The sequence below is a fragment of the Scyliorhinus canicula genome, chromosome 4 (genome assembly GCF_902713615.1).
Source record: "Scyliorhinus canicula chromosome 4, sScyCan1.1, whole genome shotgun sequence".
Taxonomy (NCBI): Eukaryota; Metazoa; Chordata; class Chondrichthyes; order Carcharhiniformes; family Scyliorhinidae; genus Scyliorhinus; species Scyliorhinus canicula.
In genome coordinates this window covers 120,029,805-120,050,283 of record NC_052149.1, presented here as the reverse complement: position 1 = coordinate 120,050,283, position 20,479 = coordinate 120,029,805, and the positions used below count along the sequence as shown (strand labels likewise).

The 20,479-nt window shown below is 46.1% G+C and overlaps 1 protein-coding gene across 1 annotated transcript in view; it reads left to right on the top strand.

Moving 5' to 3' along the window:
* The window catches only part of dars2 (aspartyl-tRNA synthetase 2, mitochondrial), a 75,372-nt gene extending 69,883 nt beyond the window's left edge, over positions 1–5,489 (top strand). The window contains exons 16-17 of the mRNA XM_038795115.1: positions 3,748–3,823; positions 4,782–5,489. Of these exons, the coding sequence (XP_038651043.1) occupies positions 3,748–3,823; positions 4,782–4,972 (267 nt within the window). The 3' untranslated portion in view covers positions 4,973–5,489. The remainder of the gene's footprint in view (positions 1–3,747; positions 3,824–4,781) is intronic.
* The last annotated feature ends 14,990 nt before the right edge of the window (positions 5,490–20,479 follow it).

Here is a 20,479-nt window from a genome sequence, read left to right as displayed (position 1 = left end):
TCCCCTGCCTTCACCCTGTAACATGCACATTCTTCCTTTCCTGATAACTATCTAATTCCCTTTTGAATGTTTCAATTGAACCTGCCTCCACCAAAGTACAGGCAGTTCACCCAGATCCCCCTGCTCCACCCACTTTAGAGTTTTTATCTGCCTTTAAGAAGGAAGATAATGGTACCCAGGCCACGGAAAAACAGATGAGGTAATTCAGATATTAGCTGGATGTAAAACTGAAAAAGGAGGAGGTATCGGATAGGTTATCACATCAAATTTAAAGTGCAGGAGGCCATTCGGCCTATCGATTCAACACTTTATTCTACATTTTATGTTGTCTCTTCATATGTCATATGCCTGCCCATTTGACCAACTTGTTTATGTCCCTTTGAAGTTCTACACCATGCTCCTCATAGTTGACAATGCTTCCAAGTTTTATATCATCTACAGACTTTGAAATTGTGCCCTACACAAATTCAAGTTCATTAATATATATCAGGAAAAGCAAGGATCCCAATACTGACACCTGGCAAGCAGCATGTCAAACCTTCCTGCTGCCCCAAAATATATCCATTAGCCATTACTCTCTGTTTCCTGTCACTTCGCCAGTTCCATATCCATGTTGCTACTGTCCCTTTTATTCCACGAGCTATAACTTTGCTCACAAGTCTGTTGTGCTGTATCAAGCACTTTCTGGAAGTTTATGTATACCACACCAATAGCATTGCCCTCATGAACTCTCTTTGTTACCTCTTCAAAAAACTATCTTAAGAAATCAATTTTAGCTTTAATTAAGGTACATTTGTCTCTGTGATTATTATTTTGTCCTGAATTATTGTTTCTAGATGTTTCCCACCACCAAAGTTAAACTGACTGGCCTGTAGTTACTGAGCTCTTTTTTTTACCGTATCCTCTGGGACCACCCCTGAGTCTAGGGATAGCTGAACGATTATGGCCAGTACCTCTGTAAAGTGCCCCACACACCTACCTCTGTATCATTGGATGCATCCCACTTGGTCCTGGTGCATTTTCAACTTGTAAGTTCAGAAAAGTCCAAAGATGTGCGGGTTAGGTGGATTGGTCACGCTAAATTGCCCTGTAGTGTCCAAACGTTTGGTGGGGTTGCAGGGTTACGGGGAAAAGGTGGAGGTGTGCACTTAAGTAGGTGCTCTTTCAGGGGCCGGTGTTGAATCGATGGGCTGAATGGCCTCCTGCACTTTAAATTCGATGTGATAACCTAACCGATACCTTCTACTTTTTCAGTTTTACATCCAGCCAGTATCTGAATTACCTCATCTGTTTTTCCATGGCCTGGGAAGCATTATCTTCCTTCTTAAAGGCAGAGACAAAATATTCATTTAGTGCCTCAGTTATGCCCTCAGTCTCCATCTGTAAATCCCATCTTTAGTCCCTGATAGGTTCTACTCACTCTTTTTCTATTAATATGCCTAAAAAAGACTTTGGGATTCTCTACCATGCTAGATGCCAGTCTCTCTTTTCACACCCCCTCTTTGCTTCTCTTATTTGTTTCTTCACCTCCCTGAATGTTCTGTGTACAGTTTGGTTTTTAATTATATTTTCTACCTGAAACTGTCAGAAGCACATTTTTCCTTAGGTAACTCTGGATTTGTTTGTCTTATCTTTTCGTTTTGAGGGAATTTGACTGTGGCCGAAATGGTTCTTCTTTGAAAGGGGCCCATTTTTCCTGCCAACAGGTGATGATGACTAGACACTTGAGAGGTTGTTTCCCCTGGCTGGCAAATCTAGAATATTTGGAGCACTGTCTTAGGATAAGGGACTGATCATTAAGGATTGAGATGAGAAATGTATTCACCCAAAGGGTTGTGAATCTTTGGAATTGTCTATGCCAGAGGGTCATAGATGCTCTATTACTGAACATATTTAAGGCTGAAATAGAGAGATTTTTGGTCTCTTGAGGAACCAAGGGATGTAGGGAGTGGAGAAGAAAGTGGATTTAAAACCAATAGTTGTATTGAATGACAGAACAGGCTTGAGGGGTATGGATCTACTCCCAAACCTATTTCTCATGTTCTTATCTCATGGACAAGATAGGTGTGAGGGGAGATGGGAGAGAAACTGGAGAAAATTATGAGTTCAAAGCTTGAGTGGGGGCAATCTTGAGGAGGGGATGTTTGACCTGATGGGCTAGTGGGCACAGCAGAGACAACTAAGCAGATAGTCTTGATGTTGGTGACAGAAGCCCATGAGCTCCTTGCACTTACTCACTGCAAGTAGCTATGAAAGTAGATATTGTAAGGGCGGCACAGTAGTGCCGTGGTTAGATCTGCTGCCTCACGGCGCTGAGGCCCGCATTCAATCCCGGTGCCAGGTCACTGTCTCTGTGGAGTTTGCACATTCTCTCCGTGTCCGTGGTGTTTCGCCCCCACAGCACAAAGATGTGCAGGTTAGGTGGATTGGCCATGCTAAATTGCCCCTTAATTGGAAAAAAATAATTCGGTACTCTGAATTTATTTTTAAAAAGGTAAATATTGTAACATTATTTAAAAGAGAATATGTGAAAAAGATCTTGAAGGAATGGCATTGGGGGAGATAGCTCTAATTATTGATCAAGAGCAGGATCCCACCCTGATTGTCCCTTGCTCTATCCCAACCTCCTAATTTGGCTGGATGTCCCAGAAGTGAATGTTTAATCTTTGAAACACTGCTATTGGAAACCTGACAGGTTATACTTGGCATTCCCAGTTGGCATCTGTGATTTATACAATCATGGAATGGTACAGCAAAAAAGGCTATTCAGCCAGTGCCCGCTATTTGGTAGAGCCAAATTAATACCACTCCACTGTCCTCCAAGGCTTTGTAAAGGCACCTTTGTAAAATGCGGTGCCTGGAATACTCCAGCTGAGGCCTAACCAAAGTTTTTTAAACTCAGATACACTTTATGCATTTTTAACAGCCTTCTCTTGTTCTGTATCATAGATTTGTGAATACATGCCAGAAGGTATCTGTTCCTGCACCCCTTTAAAATTCAACAATTTCATATCACCTCACCTCATTCCTCTTTCCTAAATGAATCACTTCATAATTCTCGACTTAACGTCCACCACATGTCTGCTCATTTTACCAGTCTATCTGTTACCATCCTCCTTATTGTTTACTCCATTTGAGTTTTGACTCATCTTCAAACGTTAAAATTATACCCCGTTGACCTAAATCCAGGTAATTTATATTAATATATAATATATATTAATATATTTTAATTTAAAAAAATAGTGGTCTACATGCTGATCCCTGGGGAACACCACTTTATTCTCCCCTGCTGTTTGAAATATAACCATACACTATTACCCTAATTATTCCATTATTTAATCAATGAACTTGATCAAATTATTCAAACATAATTTTCCATGAACAAATGTTCTTCTGACTTATTTGTTGACCACATAAGTGAATGCACCTGTGTACTTTCTTCACCTGCTTGTAGGTGACACTCTTGTTCTCAGCTTATTGTGCAACAAGCTGCTGGTGTGAAACTGTAAGCTCATGTCCCAACCTTTTGTGCTGTAAATCAAAATAACATTTGCAAACTGGATACAAGTGAGACAAGACATGTGCCAGTTGGGAAACGCTAGTTGGAAAAGTATTGCATCACTTTGCGAACTAGCACCACCTTCCAGTGGGGCACTCTACAGGTTGTGCACAAGTTGCAGTTGAATAAGTCAAAATTAAAAATAAGTATCCATATTTATTCATTTATTTATTTATTTGCATATACAGGAAGACAGTGGGGTGTTATCGCATCTACTTGAGGCACTAGATTCTGGAGCACCACCCCATGGTGGGATTGCATTGGGTAAGTTCCAAGTTAGGTTTTTATGTCACTCTTGTCTACAATCTAGCATGGTAGGAGCCTGAGGTTAGAATTAATTAGAACTTTGTTTGTTGATCAGGGATATTTGTAACTTTGATGGGAGAGAGGAAGGCTGACTTTTCCATCATTCTCAGAATCTGGATGGTGCTTGCAATGCCATCACAATTTGGCCCGAGCAAGTTTAATATTATAAAGTGTTTGTTGTGACACTTCAGAATAAACCATGGTGGAGTCATGTAGAAGTTGGAACTGGTAGGAACATAAATGTAATTCTCTGAAGCATAGTAATGAACCAGTTGGGGGTTTATGGCAATCCAACAACTTCATGGTTGTAATATAAGGGTCTGGAACACACTAGGTTAATGTGGGACTGAGAACAGTACACAGTGATGCAAGAGAGCACATGACCCATATCCAGAGTCAGTCGAGAGCTGGACAGAGTCGTGTGTACCAGCAAGCATGGACACCGCTCCGAGCCTGTACCCTTTACTGTATATTTGTAAATAGTCCAAGAGTCAATAAAGGCTTGCAGTTAACCTTTGTATAACTGCAAAGACTTCTTCAGATCTACCAACCTGTAATTAACACCTTACAACAATGGTGACTTTCAGAAATTTTTATTTCCAGATTTATAAAACTTGAATTAAATTTCTCAAGTTTCCATAGTGAGATTTGAATTCAGATTTTCCACATTATTTGACCAGTAAAGTAACCACTACATCAGGCTTGCTCCTCTTCCTAGCTAATGTGTTACACCCAAAAATAGCATTAAATCATGTTTTCTCCTCCCATCCTTATCGGCTGGCCATTGCATTAGTGCTTAGCAGCTTTAACTTAGGACAGATGCTTCTTGTTTTGTCTAATACCAAACTTTTTGTTGTGTTTGTCAATTCTGGATGCTGGATGGTATTGTTTCATTGTCTAATCTGTTTCATTTTAGGTCTGGACAGACTGATAGCTCTTACAGTTGGAGCCTCAAGTATCAGGGATGTAATTGCTTTTCCTAAATCCTTTAGAGGCCGAGATTTAATGAGTAATGCACCAGACTATGTGAGTCATGAAGAGCTGAACCCATATCATATTCAGGTCAACTGGCCAGCAGAAATCCACAAGGACACGACAAAATCATGAGCTGGTGTAGTGACTGTAACACCGACGTAAAACTGCACTGGAAACCAAACTGAGATTTGGATCGTATTAATTCACACCACACAGTGGCTCAGGACCAACAAAATCACTGGAGACTGGTGGCTCTGGAGCAGTTATGTCAGTCACTTTGTTGCTTAGTGTATGTTGATCAAATTGGAGTCTGCGAATGATGTTTCAAATTAATGGTAATTTAAAGTTAATTAAATTACTAGAAAATAGTTTTGCTTTTTTTTTAGAAAAATGGGGCTAGCTTACTTTTTGCCTTGTAAATATACTAGACTTCTTGGGTCCTGCTGAAGAGCTGGCTATATCCCATGCAGATCTGGAGGAAAGTAGTAAAATTGTTCTCTTCACTTCAGTGCCTGAAAGTAGTTAACATGGTTTCAGTTCTAAGGGTCCCTCTACAGCAGGGGTGGGCAAACTACGGCCCGCGGGCCGCATGCGGCCCGCCAAAGGTCTTTATGCGGCCCACCAAGATCAAGTCATAAAAAAAATTTTTTTTTTTTTAAATAAAATATTTTTTTTAATTGTTTTTTTTTTAATGAGGTTAATTGGGGGGGGCTGTTGGGTTACTGGTATAGGGTGGATACGTTGACTTGAGTAGGGTGATCATTGCTCGGCACAACATCGAGGGCCGAAGGGCCTGTTGTGCTGTACTGTTCTATGTTCTATATGAGGCGCCCAGAATCATAACCGGGTGAAGCGCCATTTTTGAAAAGTAGAGAAAAAGAGGGCTAAAGGCAGGATGCCGCCGGGGGAAGCGCTGAGGTATATGCCGCACGCTAATTGGTTACAACCGGGACTATTAATTAATATACTATGCGGCCCTTTAAAATTGTGAATTTCTGAGTGTGGCCCTTGCACGGAAAAGTTTGCCCACCCCTGCTCTACAGTGTGTTGTGTTCACTCTACTTGTTAAAGTAGAGAGAACCATCAGGTAGTTTTACTATTCCTTCTCCTCTTCTTTCTAACTCGCTGTGAGAATAATAGCAGTGCTTCTTCATTTCTTGTAGCATATCTAATCTCCACCTCCTTAAATGTTCATTTCCTTCACAAAATGTGGATCTAACTGCGCACCTTGACTACATTCCAACCACATATTCATACATCACCGCCTATTTCTACCTGCATAACATTGCCAAACTCCACACCTACTTCACCTCATCTGATGTGAAATTCTCATGTCTTTGCTATTTCCAGAGTTGATTATTCAACATACTCCTGGTTGACATCTCAGGTTCTACCCTCCACGAACTCGAGGTCATCCAAAACTGCTGCCCATGCCCGATAACTTGCACAAAGTCCAGTTCATCCAGTACCTATGCTCATTAACCTACATTAATTCCTGGTTAAGCCATGTCTCTTAAAACACTTATTCACATTTTCAAATCCCTCCATGTCCTTGCCTGTAATCTCCTCTTGTACTCAACCAATTCTAACCTTTTGTGCATTTGTGATTTTAATTACCGTACCAGTGACAGCCATGCCTTCAGCTGCCTAAGCCCTGAGCTGTAATATCTTCTGCACACCTCGCCAGGACACTTTCTTCCTTAATAATGCTCCTTAATTCCCCATTTTTGTAAGAAAAATGTTTTTTTTTTCTCACAGTACAATTAACGTAGATTCCCATGATAGTTTATTACAAATGTAAGAAATCAGTCATATGTGATCATAGAAGGAGGAAGGCAAAATTTTGGGTAATAACCTACCGTGCATGAAACTAGTTGGCACAATTTTTCTGTACAGCAAAATAAAAATGTTGAGGAAACAAATGCATCAAGTGTATTTCAATCAAATGTCGTTAACATCTGAGGTTCGGGGGCAGCACACTGGCTCAGTGGTTAGCACTGCTGCCTCACGGCGCCGAGGACCCGGGTTAGATCCCAGCCCCAAGTCACTGTCCATGTAGTGTTTGCATGTTTTCCCATCGTCTGCGTGGGTCTCACCCCCACAACCCAAAGATGTGCAGGGTAGGTGGATTGACCATGCTAAATTGTCCTTTAATTGGAATTTCTTTTTAAATTGAAGATTCTCAATACTTCTTGCCCATGTCCTGGAGCTGGACTTTATTATTTTCCACCAGTGGGCTTGAAAGCCTGGTGGGTGGCATGTATATCTGGCAGGTGACCTTCCCAGCACTCTTTCCCCCCCCACCCCCCCAACCTGAATTAAATTTTACAGGGGATGGGGAATGTGTCAGCCCACTCTAGAGCCTATTGAGCCTCTTAAGAGACCGATCGATGGCCACTTGGGGGCCTCAGCCCACCCACAGCCACTTTAGTTATGTGAACTGGTGACTGGCAAGGTGGGGTAACCTCCCTCAGAGGCACTTCTCCCACTCAATGTCTTCCCCCAGCCTCTAAAATCCAGCCTCCCAATCCCTCTCACTGAGGCTCCTAACTCTGCAATTTCCTGGGCATGATGGGATTGCCTATATTCCCCACCATGGCCACCAATCCTTGTCTGAACTGCCTGGACTACGGCGCTGCCAGCCATCTGATTGGTTCCTGGTGTCTGTGAGTGATCATGATAGGAAGGAAGGCACAGCATGCTTACTTCCCCTCAGCTGAAGAGCACATACAAAAGAATCAAGCACGTTATGTAAAAAATGGGTCATCCTCACTGGTAAAAACAAGAACATCTGTTTAAAATATCAACTTCCAAGGAATACATCAAAAAGTGATAAATGTAGTGTAATTTCAAATAATTTTATATTTTCATTGCCCCTGACTACATTTTAAATTTAAGATATTTAATTATTTTAAATGGTCAAGACTGCAATGACGATACGTGTGTGATTTTAAATTGTGCTGTCAAATAAAACATTTATTTTGACCTGGTCATATGTTTACATAAAGTAAAAGAGATTTTAAATGACATGCCACAAACAGCTTCCAGCAGAACCAATAACAAACACTGTCTAGTGACAGCATGGGACTCATTTAAACTGAGCTATACAGACTCTAGGAGTTCTGCCTGCCCAGATAAATGTTGATAGCAGCTTGTTAACCATAACAAAATATTATTTTGGTAGAAAAATAGGGAGACATTAGAAAAGAAACCGGAATCTGGGCAGAATGTTCATTTTTAAAAATGGAATTCTGCCAGCTAAGGAACGAGGCAAACTATCCCTGGGCTGCATATCCGCTTTAATTTTGGTGACCAGGCTCATAAGGTTTGTTCTATGTACAGTTGCAAGAGAGTGCATTATGTTCACACCTAAGTAGTGAAAACCAGCACCAGATGTACAAAACGGCAAAGCTCTTGGGGGTATTTGTTGGGCACTAGAGTTAATTAGGAAACACTCACTTTTGTTGATATTCAATTTATAGCCAGAGAACAAGCCAAAGGCGCTGAAAATATACATCATGGCATCAACACATGCAACAGGGTTAGTAATATTGGGAGGTCATCAGCATATAAGAACACACACTGATCCACACCAGCTCGAAGGATACCCTTTAGCAGTGTGGACGACTTTAAGGCTATTGACAGGTTCTATCGCCAGGGCAAAGAGCTGGAGTGGAGAATGGGGACACCCTTGACAGTTCCCCTGGATAAGGGGAGTACTCTGAGCGTAGAGAGTTAGTGTGCACATTCATGGTAGGGAGGTATAAAGAAGGCAAATCCATTAAGTAAACTTTGGACCATACCCAAAATTGCAAACACATAATCCCACCCCATCTGGTAAAAAGCCTTCTCCATAGCCAGAGAAACAACAACTTCAGGGACGGTCAAAGCAGTTGGGGAAAGTATAATGTCAATAAGACAATGTAAATTTGAGGACAATTGTCCCTTTATAAAGCCAGTTCGGTCATCAGGGAAATATAGCTCCAAGCGACGTGGCAGAACCTTAGCTAAAAGATTTCCGTCTGCAATTAAAAGGGTGATAGGCCGATATGAGCCATGTTCCTCAGGGTCCCTGTCTTTTTTTGAGTATAAGTTAAATAGAAGCTTTTGTCAATGTAGGAGGCACAGAACCAAGAGATAATGAATCGTTAAACATATACGAACCTGGGACTTCGGCACCATGAGGCAACAGTGCTAACCACTGCCTCCACCGTGCTGCCCTACATATAAGCTATGTTATATAATGTCTTTGGAACGTTGCTTATTCTAACCACATAGTAAGAGCTCTAGTCGAACATGCCCTTAATTTTGAGCATTTAAATAGCTAAAACAGGTATTTAACAAATGATACCCAAAAACAAAACCACAAACTTAGTAAGCTGATCGAGAATTAAGTAGGTACTGCTGAAGGAGTCTGCCTCGTCTGGTGCGTCAAAGAAGTGATCTTCTCTGTTAAATGTGATACGGAGACGGGCAGGGTGAATCGGCCCAAAGCTAATTCCTTTCTTGTACAATGTGGACTTAATGTTGTTGAATGCTGCCTTTCTGCTTACTAGGCCTACACTCGTGTCTCTGGAGATCCTGATTGAGTGGCCCTGGTAAGTAACATCGTGGTGCTCCTTTGCCCAGTGAAAAAGAAGCTCCTAATCTTTGTCGCGATGGAACTGGACTACAATGGGACGCAGGGGGCCACCAGGGCGAGGTTTCGGCCGAAGGGTGGAGTGGGCTAGGTCCATCTCCGGTTTAAGCAATGTATCTTTGCCCACCATCTTTTTGAATAAATGTAACATAAACTGTGTTGGGGCCCAGCCTTCAGTCCCTACTGGTATACCAACAATGCATAGGTTTTGACATCTTGACCAGTTTTCTAGATCATCGACTTTGCCTCGCAACGACACCTTCTCCTTAATTGCCGCGATCTTCCTGGTCTCCAGTGCACTGGTCCTGTCGCTGTGGTCCAAAAGGGCTGTCTCGTTGTTGGTAAGGGTGCTGGTGTGAGAGTCGACGTTAAACAAATGGTGTCAAGGAGGATTGAATAGGACCCAGTGATTCTTCCAATTAATTTTTCAGCTCCAGAGCCAAACTTCATCGGGATTTGTCGAGCTCACTGACCAGAATTTTGCTCCGAATTCTGGTTGTTTGAAGTGTGGGGGAGCCAGCCGCCACCTTAGCTGCAGCTGTCTCGGCGGGGGTATCTTTGTAATTTAATAATTTCCGGCCTGTGTGTCTTAAATTCTTGGGCATATTTGTATAAAATTGTTCCTGGAGTGTTTTCACGGCAGCAAATAACTATACTGGCGCATGAAGAAAGAATTTGTAAAAGAATATATAGTTGGCGAACACCCTACATCATGTAACCAGTCCCAAGTATGGAGCATGTTGCCTCGGTTAATGTTCAGTTTAGTTCACTTTCTTTAGAATTGTCAAAAAAGTGTCATTAAAAGAACAAGAGAGTGGCACAGTGGTTAGCACTGCTGTCTCACAGCTCCAGGGACCCGGGTTCAATTCTGGCCTCTAGTGACTATCTGTGTGGAGTTTGCACTTCCACCCAATAACTGCAGTCACTAGGTTTGTAGGTTTGAGCACAATTCATTTTATTAATAACAGTAACAATAATGCAGCAAATACAACTGGTTAACTATTATCTAATTCCTAACCTTGCCCCCTTCTTTAACTCACCCCACCCTCTATATATGCGCGCGCACACAAAAAAAAAGACAAACAAACACAGAGGGGAAAAGAGGGTGATAAAATCATGAAAGTAATAGGATAAGGACTTCAGTGACAACATGTGAAAGCAGGTCGCACAAAATGTGGCTCCCGTTAAGGTCCCGATATTTTGATAAAAGCAGATTACTGCGAATGCTGGAATCTGAAACGAAAACAGAAAATACTGGACAATCTCAACAGGTCTGACAGCATCTATGAGACTGAAGGGAATTAAACACGAAGGTAAAAGCAAATTACTGCTATGACAAAGAGTCATCCAGACTCGAAACGTTATCTCCCTACTCTCCACAGATGCTGTCAGACCTGCTAAGATTGTCCAGTATTATATGTGTTTGTTCCCAGTATTTTGATCCTTTCTGCCCATTTTGGTTGGGAAATTTTGGGTTCTAACCCAGTAGTTTGGTTGGAGGTAGGATCAGGTTGTTGGGGGATGTTGAAATTTGCATTGAAGAAAATTGCTGGAAAGAAATCCCAGGCTGGGAGCCCGACAAAGGAATCTGGGGGAGATAAGATGGTGGAGGAGACGGCCGCAAACATCACATTGGAAGTCTTGGTGGGATTGATGGCGCATGTGTTGGAGAAGTTTGGAAGATAAATGCATGGCTGATTCGAGTGACAAAACAAGGATCTAAAGGAACTGATTAAAGCCAACTTCGAGGAGGCACTGGGCCCGATATGGGAACAGCTTGACAAAACCATCAAGTCTGTGAGGGGAGCAGAGCGAGGCATCGAAGGGTGTGGAGGCGGCCTTGTTGAATCACGAGGATTGCTGGTCTCGCTGGAGGCTTAAATGCTGCTTACGGCAGACAGAATCAAGGGCCTAAAAGGCAAAGTGGACGGTATGGAGATCAGGTCATGACGAATGAACCTCAAGAGTGGTGGGCTTGCTAGAGGAAGTGGAGTGTACTTGGCCAACCGAGTATTTTTCAGTAATGTTCTCTTGGGCGGAGATGAAGTGTTAGCTCTACCGGATTTGGACAAGGCGCACCGGGCCTTGCGACAGAAACTGAGGCCGATTGAGCCATGCGGTGATAGTGCGGTTTCACAACTACCAGAGGAACGAGTGGGTCCAGAAGTAGGCCAAGAAGTGTCGGACTATCGACTGGGACAGAAATATGGTGAGCATATGCCAGGATAAGGGCTGGGAATAATTTGAGGAAGGTTGGTGGGTAGCTTTCTTTTCTTCCTGTACAAGTTGGTCTGGGGTAATTGTAACATTGTGGTTTATGTGTGCTGTTCTCTTTGCGGCCTTGTTGTCATCCTGGACGATGGGTGGGGTTCTTTGTTTCCTTTTTCTCTTCAGAGATTAGGTCCATGGGGGATGGTAGAACAAGGTTTTTTTTTGATACGGTAATTGGAGGGAAACATGGGGTGGATTATCCGCCGGTGGGATGGTCCGTTTTGCCGGCAGTGAGGGGGTTTCCCGATGGCGTGGGTCTACCTCACAATGGGAAACCCCATTGACCAGCCGGCGTAACGGAGCATCCCGTCGGCGGGGTAAAACAGAAATGTGGCGCAGCGAGTCGTCGGAGAATCCAGCCCGTGGTGTTTATGCTGTGTCTTGGATATGGGAGTAGGGGACCATGGGTGGGGGAGGGGATCATATACTTTTGTTCAGGTTATTTTTAGGGTCGAACCGTGGGTGGGAGCAGACACCTTGTAAGCGCTAGGCATAAGTTAACAGGAGTGGTATGAGGAAGGGGCTGCGACTTGTTGGGCCAATTAGGCAAAGCCCGATGGGTCTAGAGAGTGTGGATGGGAGGGGAAGGGGGGTTAATGGAGGCAGCAGGTAGTCTGATGACCTGGGAGGGGGGGGGGGGGGGGGGGGGGGGGGGGGGGGGGGTGCGAGCGGTGATCAGAGGATTTTCTTTATCGCACCGTTGGGGTGGGACAGGTTGCCATCTCTTGTGGGCCTGGGAATTGTTGATGACCTATCAACGTGGTAATGGCTGACTCAAGGTTTGTGGGGACGGGTGGTGTGAAACTCCTGACACAGTTGGTCACCTTGAATGTGCGGGATAGGGGGAGCAGTTAAAAGTGCGAGAGGTTTTGCCCATCTAAAGAGTCTGGGAGCCAACGTGTTTTTACAGGCGACTCACATCTGGGAATGAGACCAGGCGAGGCTCCAGAAGGCCTGGTGAACCTGGTGTTGCACTTGGGCTTTGACAGTAGGGCCAGTGGGTGGTGATCATCATTAATACAAAGGCTCATCATTGCCTACAAAGCGCAAAGAGATAGGGAGGAAAGGGTGGCTAGGCAGAAGCTGGTCGACTCCATACTGGAGGTAGACCGTAAATACTCCGAGGCCCCGACCGTAGAGCTCCTGGCGGAGAGAAAAGAATTACAAAGGAACTTTGACCTGCTCTCCACCAGGAAAGCAGTACACCAACTCCGCCAGGCACGCGGGGCCCTGTACGAACACGGAGACAAAGCCAGCCGCCTGTTGGCACACCAGCTGAGAAAGCAGGCAGCCAGCAGGGAAATTGCGCAAATCAGAGGTACCAGAGGCACGTGGGAAACAGAACCAGAGAGGATTAACGAAACCTTCAAGGCCTTCTACCAAGAGCTATACACCTCGGAGCCCCCAACGGGGAAGGCTGGGATGAACCGGTTTCTTGATGGACTGGACATACCAGTCGTGGGAGAGGGCAGAAAACGGGATCTGGAAGCACCACTAGCACTGGGAGAGATCATGGAGAGCATTAGCTCCATGCAGACGGGGAAGGCGCCGGGACCGGACGGATTCCCAGCGGACTTCTACAAAAAATTTGCGACAGCGCTGGCCCCGCACCTGCGGGAGATGTTCACAGACTCGCTAGCTAGGGGCACACTGCCACCCACGTTAGCACAGGCCTCAATCTCGCTGATACCTAAGAAAGACAAAGACCCAACGGAATGTGGGTCTTACAGACCCATATCTCTGCTGAACGCAGATGCCAAAATACTGGCCAAAATCCTAGCCAAAAGGCTAGAAGACTGTGTACCTGAGGTGGTCACAGAGGACCAGACGGGCTTCGTCAAAGGTAGACAGCTTACCGCGAACATCAGGCGCCTGCTGAACGTGATAATGACCCCCTCCGGGGAGAGAACACAAGAGGTGATCGTCTCCCTGGACGCAGAAAAGGCCTTCGACAGAGTCGAATGGAAATACCTCATAGAGGTACTGGAGCGGTTCGGGCTTGGAACAGGGTTCACTGCTTGGGTAAAGCTCCTATACAACGCTCCCATGGCGAGTGTACGGACCAACAATACCAACTCCCAATACTTCCAGCTGAACAGGGGCACCAGACAAGGATGCCCACTGTCCCCGCTGCTGTTCGCACTAGCAATCGAACCGCTAGCAATCGCGCTCAGGGCAGCAAAAAATTGGAGGGGGATCCGAAGGGGAGGTAGAGAGCACAGAGTCTCACTCTATGCGGATGATCTGCTCCTCTATATCTCGGACCCACAAAGCAGCATGGACGGAATCATAGCGCTCCTGAAAGAGTTTGGAGCCTTCTCGGGCTACAAACTCAACATGAGCAAAAGTGAGATCTTCCCAGTACACCCGCAAGGGGGGGGGGGGCAGCACTAAAGGGCCTGCCGTTCAAACAAGCCCGAAATAAATTCCGCTACCTGGGGATCCAAATAGCCCATGACTGGAAAGGGATCCACAAATGGAACCTCACCAGCCTGACGGAGGAAGTTAAAAAGGACCTGCAAAGATGGAACACACTCCCGCTCTCCCTCGCGGGGAGAGTCCAGACGATCAAAATGAACGTACTGCCCAGGTTCCTTTTCCTGTTTAGATCCATTCCGATCTACATCCCCAAGGCCTTTTTCAAAGCGCTGGACAAACATATCATGGCGTTCGTATGGGGGGGTAAAAATGCTAGGATCCCAAAGAAGGTCATACAAAAAACAAAATCCAGGGGGGGGCTAGCCCTCCCGAATCTACAATTCTACCACTGGGCGGCAACAGCCGAGCGAGTAAGGGGATGGATCCAGGAGCCAGAAGCCGAGTGGGTGCGTGCGGAGGAGGCCTCCTGCATGGGAACCTCCCTCCGGGCCCTCGCCACGGCAGCACTCCCATCCCCACCCAAAAGACACTCCACCAGCCCAGTGGTGACGGCCACCCTCCAATCCTGGAACCAACTGCGGCAGCAATTTGGCCTGTACAAAATGTCGGACAAGGCTCCCATCTGCAACAACCATAGGTTCACACCAGCACTGACTGATGCCACCTTCAAAAGGTGGAGGCAGGACGGGGGGACACTGACAGTCAAGGACCTATACACGGACGACAGGATCGCAACACTGGACGAACTGACAGAGAAATTTCAGCTAGCTGGGGGGAACGAGCTACGGTACCTGCAGCTCAAAAACTTCCTACGAAAGGAGACAAGGACATATCCACAACCGCCACGACGGACACTACTGGAAGACCTACTGGACGCAAGTATCCTACAGAAAGGGAACTGTAGTGACATGTATGACCGACTGGTAGATAGGGACGACACCGTACTGGACGCAACAAGAAGGAAATGGGAGGACGACCTGGGGATGGAGATAGGGTGGGGACTCTGGAGCGAAGCACTGCATAGGGTCAACTCCACCTCCACGTGCGCAAGGCTCACCCTGACGCAACTAAAAGTGGTACATAGAGCCCACTTAACGAGAAACCGTATGAGTAGGTTCTTCCCGGAGGTGGAGGACAAATGTGAGCGGTGCCAGAGAGGCCCGGCCAACCACGCCCACATGTTCTGGTCTTGCCCCAGACTTGTGGAGTACTGGACAGCCTTCTTCGAGGCTATGTCCAAAGTGGTGGGGGTGAGGGTGGAGCCATGCCCGATAGTGGCGGTCTTCGGGATTTCAGACCAGCCAGATCTATTCCTGGGGAGGAGGGCGGACGCCCTTGCCTTTGCCTCCCTGATTACCCGCCGTAGAATCCTGTTTGGCTGGCGGTCAGCAGCACCACCCAGAGCTGCAGACTGGCTGTCCGACCTCTCGGAATCTCTCCAAATGGAGAAAATCAAATTCGCCATCCGAGGGTCGGACGACGGCTTCCACAGAACGTGGGAGCCATTCATGCAACTGTTCCGGGACCTGTTTGTGGCCAACGTACAGGAGGAAGAATAGTCGGGTGGCCAAGAACCAGGGGAAAATGGACGGGAATCGGGGGAAGGTAGCCGGGGGGAGGGGGGGGGGGGGGGGCTACGGGCTCGGTATGGGGGTTTGATGGCAAGCCAAGGCCCAAAACCAAACTATAAATAAATGCCTATAAACATGTGCCTCGGCCATATTGGGGAATGTAAAATATGTATGCTGGCTAAAGGGGGCGGCCACAATTATTATTATGAAGATGCTTACCTGTAAATATTCATGTTAAATTTTTGTGTTTTCCTTTTTTTTTTTTCTCTCTCTAATAACTTGTAATTTGTCATATATAAAATATGAAAACTCAATAAAAAAAACATTTTAAAAAAATTAATACAAAGGCTCAATTTCATGTGGAGAGGGTGACGGCAGATCCGGGAGAGGGGGGCGATATTGATAATGGCAGTTGTATTATAGGGGAGACAAGTGGTTCTAGTGAACACGTGTGCCCCAAATTGGGACGATGTGTCATTCATGAAACGGTTGTTGGCAGCGGTGCCAGACCTGGGCACCCACCAGCTTATGGGCAGGGTGATATGAGCTGGGTGCTAGACCCGAAGGCAGATCGATTTAGGCCGAGATTACTGGTCCCGGTTGGGATGGCGCGAGTATTGTCTGCATTCCGGCGGCACGGTAGCACAGTGGTTAGCACTGTTGCTTCACAGCTCCAGGGTCCCAGGTTTGATACCCCGCTGGGCCACTGTCTGTGTAGAGTCTGCACGTTCTCCCCATGTCTGCGTGGGTTTCCTCCGGGTGCTCCCGTTTCCTCCCACAGTCCAAAGATGTGCAGGTGAGGTGGATTGGCCATGATAAATTGCCCTTAAGTGTCCAAAAAGGTTAGGTGGGGTTATTGGATTACGGGGAAAGGGTGGCCTTAAGTAGGGTTCTCTTTCCAAGTGCCGGCCGGTGCAGATGCAATAGGCCAAAAGGCCTCCTCCTGCACTGTAGATCCTATGATTCCTGGAGAAGGTGGGAGGGGAGTATTTGTTATTTTCTACGTTACACAAAGTGTACTCGCAGATTGATTACTTTATTATGAGTCGGGCTATTTTCTGGAGGCGGTGAGAGAACACCATAGAACATACAGTGCAGAAGGAAGCCATTTGGCCCATCGAGTCTGCACCGACCCACTTAAGCCCTCCCTTCCACTCTATCCCGTAACCCAATAACCCATCCTAACCCTTTGGTCACTTAATCATGGCCAATCCACCTGACCTCCACGTCTTTGGACTGTGGGAGGAAACCGGAAACCCACGCAGACATGGGAAGAACGTGCAGACTCTGCACAGACAGTGACGCAGCAGGGAATCGAACCTGGGACCCTGGCGCTGTGAAGCCACAATGCTATCCACTTGTGCTACCTTGCTGCCCTGCTAAATATGGTCTTATCGTCCCAAGGAGAGGGGTGCTCCAGAGAGAGAGACAGTCAGGGGACCTGACTTTGCTAAATTTGTTGTACTATTATTGGGCAGCCAATGCAGAGAAGGCACTTTGGGTCCAGATGGAGTCGGATTCTGTTTGGGGGACAAGCCTGGGGGCATTGGTAAAAGTGCCACTTTTGGTAGCGTTGGCAAAGTACTTAACAAATCCAGTGGAGGTGGCCACACTAGAAATCTGGAGATGGGCAGCACGGTGGCTCAGTGGTTAGCATTGCTGCCTCACGACACCAAGGACTCAAGTTCGATCCTGGCCCCGGTTCACTGTCCGTTTGGAGTTTGCACATTCTCTCCGTGTCTGCGTGGGTTTCACCCCCACAACCCAAAGATGTGCAGGATAGGTGGATTGGCCACGCTAAATTGCCCTTAATTGGGAAAAAAGGAATTGGTTACTGAAATTTAATAAATAAATAAAAATCTGGAGGCAATTCCGCCAACATTTCAAGTTGGGGGAAGCTTCATGGCTGGCCCCCATTTGTGCTAACCACTATTCAAACCGGCAAAGCTAGAAGCCACATTTGGTGAATGGAGGGAGAGAGAGTTGGAGAATATGGGGGTATATTTTTGGAAGGGTGGTTTGCCAGCTTTAATAATAATAATCTTTATTGTCACAAGTAGGCTTACATTAACACTGCAATGAAGTTACTGTGAAAATCCCCTAGCCACCACACTCCGGCGCCTGTTCGGATACACAGAGGGAGAATTCTGAATGTCCAAATTACCTAACAGCACGTCTTTCGGAATTAGTGGGAGGACACTGGAGCACCCGGAGGAAACCGACGCAGACATTGGGAGAACGTGCAGACTCCACACAAACAGTGACCAAGCAGGGAATCGAACCTGGTACCCTGGCGCTGTGAAGCCACGGTGCTAAACACTGTGCTATCGTGCTGCCCATATGGAACTCCTTGGAGGAGTTACAGGAAAAAATGGGCTAGTGGACATGTTTAGGTACCTCCAGTTGCAGAGCTGGGTTAAGATGCTTTTTCCGACTTTCCTGATGGCTTTCCTACCTTGTTGGAGCGGTTTCTATCCTGCGCAGGATCAGAGGAGGGCAGTACGTCAGGCATGTACCAACGAATAGCTGGGGAGGAGTTGAGTTCGGTGGAGGGGGTTAAGGTGAAATGGGTTGAAGCGTTGGGGCTGATACTGGAGGAAGGGATGTGGAGTGAGACGCTGAGGAGGGTGAACAGGACATCGTCTTGCGCAAGATTGAGCCTTATTCAGTTAAAGGTGGTATTTTGTGCACACCTCTCTAAAGTGAGGATGAGCCGCTTTCTCGAAGTGGGGAGGGGAGGACAGGAGTGAGTGCTGCTTGAGGGGGCCACACACACAAGTTCTGGTCGTGTTCCAAGCTGGTGAGGTTCTGGAGGTCCTTTTCTGACACCATGTCAGCAATCCTGAATGTGCGGTTGGAACCCTGCCCAGTGGTGGCGATTTTTGGGGTCTCTGTTCTGCTGGAACTGAGGACGGGAGCAGGGGCGGATGTCCTGACCTTCGCTTTGTTGGTGGCATGGCGGCAGATCCTATTGGATTGGACATTGGCGACACCGTGTGGTTCTATCGAAAGTGACGGCCATTTATATTTATTTAGACGGTCTTTGATGAAGCCAAATCAATTAATGTTACTATTGTTATGGGCCAGGGTTTAGAGAACCCCAAAGTGTGTCATGGAGTTCACCTGACCCACAACTTTTAATAGATTGTGGTATGTGGAGCACACGGGCCACTCGACAGGTGTGGTACAGCAGAAATGGAAATGTATTTTTTTTAAAGCAAAACAATGTTTATTTTATGAACTCAAGTTAACCTTTTTAAAACATACGGTGAACATCTTAGCAACCATTAATTCAAATACAATCCCCAAAGACTACAACACTAAGTAATCCTTTAAGCTTTCCTTTTTAACATACATCCAACTTTAAAACAAAACCTTTATCAGAAGCACATCAGGTTAAAGTCACTACTGAAAACATTTATAATTCTGAATTCACCAAATGATCAAGCGATAGAATTTGATGGCAGAGAGAACAGCAGAACACCTGTTTGGTCTGGCTTCAGCTCCAACACTGAAAACGAAACTAAAACACACCCTGCAGCCTGTTCAAAAACAAAAGTAAAAAGCTGACAGACAGCCCAGCTCCACCCACTCTCTGACATCACTGCAGTAGTAAACACCCATTTCTTAAAGGTACTCTCCCCACAGATATTTATAAACACACCCATTTCTAAACACAATTTCTTAAAGGTACTCTCGCATGACACTATCCAAACCATCAAGTGAAGTAAGTCAAAGTTCAGATTTGACGGTCAGAAGTTGAGAGAGCAAAGTCAGCAATGGAAATGGAGGGAGATACCCTGACACAGAGAAGCCAGTTAGGTTAATGAAAAGTTGTTCTTTTGAAGTTGAAAATTTCAAACTATCACAACAACTTACATTACAGGAGAAAAGATTAGTTGGCAAGTTGATTCTGGTTAAGGTGTTGCCAAGGAGAATGCAATGGATACTATTCCCCCGCCCCCCCCCCCAACCCCAAGCTCCAAGGTAATTCAAAAAAATGAATGAATGAAATGAAAATCGCTTATTGTCACGAGTAGGCTTCAATGAAGTTACTGTGAAAAGCCCCTAGTCGCCACATTCCGGCGCCTGTCCGGGGAGGCTGGTACGGGAATCGAACCGTGGTGCTGGCCTGCTTGGTCTGCTTTAAAAGCCAGCGATTTAGCTGAGTGAGCTAAACCAGCCCCAGACAGAAGGTTTGAACTTATTCTTGTTTGCAACAAATGGGTCCCTGTGCACAAGTATTGTATGTTTCTTCCAGCAATGAAATAAGCCTTACTGCAGAATTACTACAGCTACATACACAGTGAAGGATTCCTTTACCTTCACCAAGGCTACACATGACCTAACATTGTCTATGTGCGCATTCAGCATTGCAAGTTTATTTATAGCTGCATCACTATGGGCGTGATTCTCCGCACTCCCGACGGTGCGGAGAATAGCGTGGCTCGTAAAATTTTACGGCCACGCTGTTCCGACGCCCTCCCGCTATTCTCCCCCCCCCCTACGCCCGACACCCGATACGAATCGCTGCCGCCGTTTTTTTACGGCCGGCAGCGATTCTCAGCTGATGGATGGGCCGAGTTCCCAGCCCTTTACGGCTGTTTTTACGGACGGCAAACACACCTGGTCTGGCCATTCGTAAAAACGGCCGTAAACTGTCGATTTTTAAAACCATGGCACCGATTGGCACGGCAGTACCACGGCCGCGCCAAGGGTGCCATGGACCCGCGATCGGTGCCCACCGATCGCGGGCAGCGGGCCCGATGCCCGCGCACT